Below are 7244 nucleotides of genomic sequence, written 5' to 3'. Positions count from 1 at the left end.
GGCGCTGAGGCCGGGTCGAGGACCTGCGTGTCCCAGCCCCGCGGTGGGCTCGGCGGCCCACTCTCTCCCCGTGTCGGCCGCGCTGTTGTCCTGTCTTCTCCATTCTGGCCGTGCTGGCCTGTGGGCTGACGCCTCGCTGAGGCTTTACCTGCCTGCCCTAGTGACTAAGGAGGCTGAGCACCTGCTCGGTGTCGGCTGGCTGCTCGGATGTCCTTCTTGTGCTGTATCTGCTCAAGTGTAGCCGCCTGTCTTTCTCTCACTGATTTGTGGTTCTGTGTCCACGTCACTACTTGCTGCTTTTCTGCCTGCCGTCTCCACCGGTGGGCCCCGCTGCCTCCCCTTCTGCTCTGCTGGTCTCGCCTCTCGCTGCCGACGCGCTGGTGAGGTGCAGACACGTCAGGGCGTGTGTCCTGGAGACCGAGTACTCTCGGTGTCACACCTTTTCTTCCTGGTAACGAACGTCCCTGCTCCGAGTCAGCTCTGTCTGTCTGTCTGGCAGGGTCCATCCCTGTCCCGGCCTGGGGCCCACACCGGGCTTTCTTTCGATTAGCGGTGGCGTGGTGTGTTTCTTGCCACCGTTTACTTTTTATATTTAAAGTGGGTCCGTCATCAACAACATGGATGGGTTGTTTTCCCATTCACTTTGACAGTCTGTCTTTTTTTTCCTTTTTTGATGACTTAGGTGCATTTTATTGGTTTTCTTTGACAATGTTTGTCTTTACATCAGTACGTTTAGACCACGGACGGACATTCGGAGTGGCCACTGACGTGGTTTCCCTCCGCGTGATGGTCTCGGCTGCCTTTGTTCTTTTTCCTACTTTTGTTTTCCACTCTTTTCTGCCTTTTGTGGTTTTAATTGAACATTTTCTATGATTCCTTTTTCTCTTCTTTAACAGTTATGACTTTTTTTTTTTTACCTGTTTTAGTGGCTGCCCTAGAGCTTGCGATATGCATTTACAGCTAATCTAAGTTCGTGTTCAAGTAGCACTCTACTGCTTCGCAGGTAGTGGGAGTCTTTACCACACCACGGTCACCCTGACTCCTCCCTCCCGTCCCTGCAGCGCTGCTGTCGTTCACTTGACCCTAAGTAGACACACGCACAGGTGCACACACGAGAGGCAGACGTGAGCGAACACGGCGCTGCTGGTATTTCAACCAAACTTGCCTGTGAGATCAATTAACAAGTAAAATAAAGTGTTTTACCTTCGCATTCCTTCTTCGATGCCCCTCCTTTCTTTATGTAGATGTTTCTGCCCTGTATTATTTGCCACCTCTCGGAAGAACTTTTAACATTTCTTACAAGGCAAGTCTGCTGGTAACAAAGCCCCTGAATTTTTGTCTGAGTCAGTCTTTATTTCTCCTTCTCTTTTGAAGGATAGTATCACAGAGTACAGAATTCTAGCTTGATGGGTTTTTCTCAGCACTTTAAATATTGACTCCACTCTCAATTCCTGCTGAGAAATGAGGTATGATTCTTATCTTTGCTTGTCTGTTCACTCATAATGAGTTTGGTAAACAAGTTTATCATTTTAACGTAACCCCACGTGTAACTTTTTGTAAATTTTTTCTGCACGGTCATCATTTTTTACATCCCATTTAGGAAATGTCTGCCTACCCCAAGCTTAAGAAGATATTCTCCCAAGTTTTCTTCTTCGACTTGTAGAAATGTTAGACCTTGAATCCAGCTGGAATCGGGCTTTGTGTGTGGTGGAAGGCAGAGGGTCCAGGTTCATTTTTCTCACGTTCGTATCCAGCTGAGACAGCATCACTTACTGAAAGCCCATGGTTCCCCACTCCGCTGGTGTCAGCTGATTGTAAACACATGAAAGACGTGACAGAACCAGGAGGCTGGTTCCCCTTCTGGTCTCCCCAGCACCTGCATGGGGAGGACTTCCACAGGCCTAACAAGGCTGGGTGGATAAACGAATAAACTCGCACAGCTGACCAGACACACAACCAGAAGCCACTGAGTGGCAGCGCCATGGCCCGTGACCCTCTTCTCTGTCCTGACCTCACTGTAGATCACAAAACTGTCAGAAAAATCAATGACTGTTGTCCAGACATAGTCAGGGCTTTGTGCTAAAGGTCTCAGATACCCTTTCAGAGGCTCACGAGTCTCTATACTTTGGGGGCCTCATCCAGCAGGCAGGGCTGTGGGGAGACTCCTTTCTGATAGCTGGGCATCCACAAGGACATCCTGCCCCTGCAGGCAGCACGTTAGCCCCGGAGGACATCCTCCCAGCGGCCACGGGGCACTGGTGGCTTCCGTGCTCAGAAGCAACGAGCTAAAGGGCCAGGCACTTTTCATGAGCATGGCACAGGCCTCACCCTGAGTCAGGCCCCACGTTCACCGTCCAGGGCCGCACCGTCCGCCAGATTCAGACCAGTCCATATGTGGACCGTGTGCACCAGACAGGCCAGAGCCTTCGGGTCAGCAACTCGGAGCTATCCAGGACCCCATCTCCTCTCCCAGGGGGTACCAGGTGCCCTCCGGAGCGCGGGGTGGGCTGGAGGCGAGGGTCAGGACACCTTCTGACAAAGGACTGTTGTACCTCTGCAGTGTGGGAGAGGGGCCGGCCGGATGGTACGTTCTAATTCACGCGATGGGCAGGCATGGATGGGCCCGGGGCCTCCAGCAGGTGTCGGGCCTCACTGGCCTTGGGGAAGACACCCCAACTGCCCCAGACCCACGGCTCAGCTTCTAGCTGCAGGGGAACCGGGGCAGCCTCGGCGGAGTCTGGCGCCCGCATTTTCCACGGCACTGCCCTTTGCCCTTTGCCCTTTGGGGCCCCAGCGCGCTCCAGTTCGAGAGCCTCACTCACTTGTGGGCTGGGGGGGGGGGCGTGTGCAAGTGCTCATCCCTTTCAGGATGTGCCCAGCGCCGTCTGAGTCAAGGGCGCTGCGTCCTTCCCCTGGGGGCGGGGGCCCTCAGAGTCAGGTTCGGGCTGCTGTGGGGGGCGCTTTCCGTCCTTCTGGCCAGCGTCTCTGATGCAGGGACCCCGGAATGCGGCACAGGCGGCTGAAGCGGGAGTCCCCAGCTACGTGGCAGGTCCCGCACGCCCACAAGGCTCTTGGCTGCTGCCATTTGTTTAATGTGTCACTCGTCCTGGTCTCCATCTGCCGTCCGAGGAACTGAGCACCAGACCCAGTCAGACACACTGGCACCACGGCAGTGCTGTTGTCCCTGGCTGTCACGTCATCCCAGCTGCGAAACAGAGCTTCAGCTCTGCCACGGAGGAGGCGATTGTTCCACACATTGCCATGTGCTCGGGGAAGACTCGCCAAAATCAGTCAAAACATTAAATCAGGAGTTGACGTTTTTAAAAACGAGATCCAGCCTGCTGCCAGAGAAGGCGAGAGGCCCCGCTGAGCGCTTCTGGTACTTTAACTAGGGAGCCATATGCACCCCCAAGTGAAGACACACACTCAGTTTTAGGTCAAGCCTAATTTTCATGAACCGTCTCAGTGAATAAATTCCAGCTGAGGCGGCAGCAGGTGGAAGTGGCTCCAGGCCCCACGGGAAGGTCAAGGTGGTTTCTGAGCCCAGGGACATCTGCTTACGCTCCCATTGAACCCGCCATGTGTGATGCACAGGTGGTCTCCCTGACTCATCACAGGCACAAAAAGTGCCCATCGTGCCCCTAAGGTCGCTGGAGACCAAAACTAAGAACTTCATACATACAACTATAAATGGTCAGACACAGTTAGAACGTTTCAATAGAAACAAAAATAAATATAGGGCAGTGAGGAAGTGAGAGTCCCTAACGGGAGGGACAGAGTTTCATGGTTGCAGTGGCTTCGGGGTCCCCAGAGTCCTGAGCATGGCTCTTCCAGAAAGCGCTTGCCGGGGGCCTGGATGAGCAGAAGCGAGGGGCACGCACGCGGAGCGCCGTGCCACGGTGGGAAGGGTCATGGCGGGGAGGGTCATTATAAGCAGGGTACAGCTGTTACTCGGTGACACACAGCAGCTGAGAGGCTGAATAAATTCCTTGTGCATGGCGCTCTGCTGCGTGTGTGGGGTACGTGTGCGTTTTTCAGGGGTGCACATCAGGGCAACGCTGAACGGCAGCCGGGCTCTCTGGGCGGCGCATCTGGGGTGCTCACAGGGTTGTCTGCTCCGAGTGTCTGATTCGAGATATGCCCTGGTGTGTTCCGGGGCATCCTGGCTGTGCTGGTGGTGAGTCAGCACTGTGCTCACGTGCTGAGACTAACCCCAAACCGTCTTCCGAGCACAGTGGTCCTGAGAATGGGTGAGACAGGCCCAAGGCCCATGCCCTGGGGTCAGCACAGGACAGCTGGCTAGAGGCCTGAGGGCCGCCTTGGCGGACAAGCCCAACACAGCCCACCTCTGGGAAGCTGACAGGAACCTGATGATCTGCGCTGAGTGCACGCGGGGCAAGGAAGGGTGGTTCCTGGTGCAGGGCTTCGCTTCAGGGCTCGGGGGCCGCGGCTGTGGGGCGAGCGGGAGCTGATGGACGGGCTGCGTGTCCCCAGTCCCACCACCAGCCACCTGCTGCGAGACCGCCAAGCAGCTGAGCCCGGCAGGCCCCGCCTGCTGCGTGGTGCAGAGCTGTGCTGGCTGACGAGTGAGGCCCGTGCACCCCGACCAGCGGCCCCCCTCAACGCTGACCCCTCCCCAGAGCCTCTGAACAAATTGGTTTCTGAAAAGGTCTCAGGTGACGCCAGCTCTGCCCAGCGGGGAGCCCTTCGGTGGTGCAGGTGGCAGCTCCTGGGTCCGACCCCGACACTGGGCGCGGGGTTCCCTGCCCCGCCCTCACAGCACCTGCCTGGACGCGGGCACCTCACTCTCGCCGTCCGTGTTCCCACCGCCTCGCAGGGAGCTGCAGGAGAGGTCTGACCGCACGCAGGCCGCGTAAGGTGGGCTGCATCAGGTTGGAGTCCGTGGGTGAGCCGAGGTCACGGGCGTGCACGTCTTCCACACAGAGCACCAGGGGACGCCCACGGAGAGCGACGGCGAGTCCCGAGGCCTGGCCCTCTCCACCATGCTGGCTGGGAGCCAGCGCAGTGGGCACCTCCATCTGCCAGGGGTAGGCGCCACCTCACACCCACGCAGCGAGCCCTCCTGTCTGTACCACGAGTCACGATAGGAAAGAGACTGGCCCTGGGCCCCCGGAGGGCGCTGAGGTCTGGTTGGAACCCTACTCTCTCTTCCGCTGCAGAGATGCGGCCTCAGTGGTTCCCACTGGGCCAGGTGCCCTTCGCTGACATGTGGCCCGATGACAGCTAGGGGCTGCCCCTCCTACTTTGGAAGAGTCCACGGACACTTCAGGCTGCAGGGCCCGGACACCGTCCTGGAGCCCATGCTGTGAGAGGTGGGCAGCGTAGGGGCCGAACCGCCGCCTCTGGGATGCTGAGCGGCTGCGCTGGGCGCCTGAGCCGAGCCCAGGCCGAGCTCTCCGTTTGGAATGGGATTGGATGGGAAAGAAAGGAAATCTCTTACCTTTACAGCGTTCTTCTCCAGGCCCATCCTCAGAAGCCACCAGATGTACTGGGGCGTGAGCCGCATCACCAGACAGACGTGGGGTGGGGGACACTGGCCCACGGGGGAGGGGAGGGCGTCTGCCTCCGCGTGGACTGCTGGTGGAGCTGACCTGCTCCGTGCAGCAGGCTCCTGCTGGGACCACGAAGCTGGGCCAGCAGGTGTGTCCTCCTCCCCACCCCGCTGTGTAGTGGGGAGCTGGGGCACTCAGGACCCAGGCTAAGACCTGCACCGACCACCCCCAACCCCAGCCAATGAGCCAAGGCGAGCTGCCCTCCTTAGCCCAGGAGGACGGCCGATCTGTCCCCGAATTCTGGCCACCCTGGGGAGGGTCACCACCCACGTACACAGAAAACTCACAGCTTCCCTGTTTTATAAGCATTTTAATAGTTTAATAGTTTGTCAGTTTGTGGATGAAAGTCGTGGAATGTGTAGACCACGTGTAGAGAGCTCCAGTTTCTCGGAGGGGTGGTGATTGAGTCCCGCAGCCTGATGCAGCGTTTCACATGGAAAACTGGACTCACGCAGAGCAAGAGGGAGGGCATTGCACAGAACTGTCCTCACAAAGGCTACCCAGACCTTGTCTTCGGCCCAATGCCTAGGGCGTGTCTCCAGTCCCCAATGGGTGAGCTGGGCGCAGGCCACCTCACTCCAGCGTCCCTGGGGCAGGGCTCCCGTCGGTAGCACAGTGGGGGTCCTTCCGCCAGGTGAGGCGAGGCTGTAGTGGCACATCGGCTCTCCCTGGCTGGCAAGGACAGTGCGGGCGGCAGGAATGGTGGAGGCGTGCAGGAGACCCCTGCCCTCCCACCACCCCGAGCCTCTACCCACAGCTGGCAGTGGCCTCCACGCCCTCCCCAGGACAAAGCAGAGAATGCCAGCCCCCAGCCAGGAATCTACCAGCAGCCCAGGCTCCGGGCCAAGAGGAAACTGTAGAAAAAGGTGGCCTCTGCTGTCCCCAGCTGACATGACCTTCTGTCACTCCTGAGTGTCCTCCCTTAGACCTCCACAGCGCCCAGGATGAAAGTGCCCCTCTGGGGGAGCCTCCAATAACAGGGCCCGGGCCCCAGCCAGGAGCCTGCTCCTTGGCTCCCGGCAGGGTGGCGTGCCAGCAGCAGAGGACATCAGGAGGACGTCTTTGGTGCTGGAACTCTCCAGTGACCTGGTAAGGAGGGCCTCAACCTGACTGGGAGCCACTCCCTGTCACCCTCCCACACTGCTGCCCCAGTGTGCGAGCTGTGCCCCGGTCCGGCCATCCAGCCCATCTGGTTGGGGTGTGGACTACTTCCCCCTCTGGTGGAGGCTTGCCCCTTGCCACGCATGACAGGCTCCAGAAGGTGAGCAGCAGCCACTGAAGGACACGCTTTATGGCTCAAGTGCACAGCACTGGGAAGGACCAGCCCCGTGGAGTAGCACAGGCGTGCTCCTCAGCCCGGGAGGCACACGTCGGCCCAGCAGCGCCTCGGCTGGGGCAGCACAGCTGGCCTGCCCACACCCACGGCTGCTTCCACACGGGCGGAATCACGCGGGCGGGCCCGACACACCTCCCCCGGGACATGAAGTGCGGCACCCATCTGCAGGTGCAGTTACCCAGAGCCTCCAGCTCCATCCCGGGTCCTGCATGCCCGTGAGGGTGGGCGAATAGAAGGCAGACTCCACATCTGACAGAGAAAGCTCCGAGTCAGAGCCGCCTCCGATACCTCTCCTGGCCAACGAGACAGTAAGGGCCAGGGCGCCCGAGGGGGCC

The 7244-nt window shown here is 58.9% G+C and overlaps 1 protein-coding gene across 1 annotated transcript in view; it reads right to left on the bottom strand.

The window, feature by feature from the left end:
• MRM2 (mitochondrial rRNA methyltransferase 2) overlaps positions 1–5527 on the bottom strand; it is a 10594-nt gene extending 5067 nt beyond the window's left edge. The window contains exons 1-3 of the mRNA XM_023522373.1: positions 5462–5527; positions 5265–5324; positions 4860–5039 (exon numbers count right to left, since the gene is read on the bottom strand). Of these exons, the coding sequence (XP_023378141.1) occupies positions 4860–5039; positions 5265–5324; positions 5462–5527 (306 nt within the window). The remainder of the gene's footprint in view (positions 1–4859; positions 5040–5264; positions 5325–5461) is intronic.
• Positions 5528–7244: the final 1717 nt, after the last annotated feature.

Source organism: Pteropus vampyrus, unplaced genomic scaffold, assembly GCF_000151845.1.
Source record: "Pteropus vampyrus isolate Shadow unplaced genomic scaffold, Pvam_2.0 Scaffold343, whole genome shotgun sequence".
In the NCBI taxonomy this organism is placed as follows: domain Eukaryota; kingdom Metazoa; phylum Chordata; class Mammalia; order Chiroptera; family Pteropodidae; genus Pteropus; species Pteropus vampyrus.
This window is presented reverse-complemented; position numbering and strand designations above follow the sequence as displayed.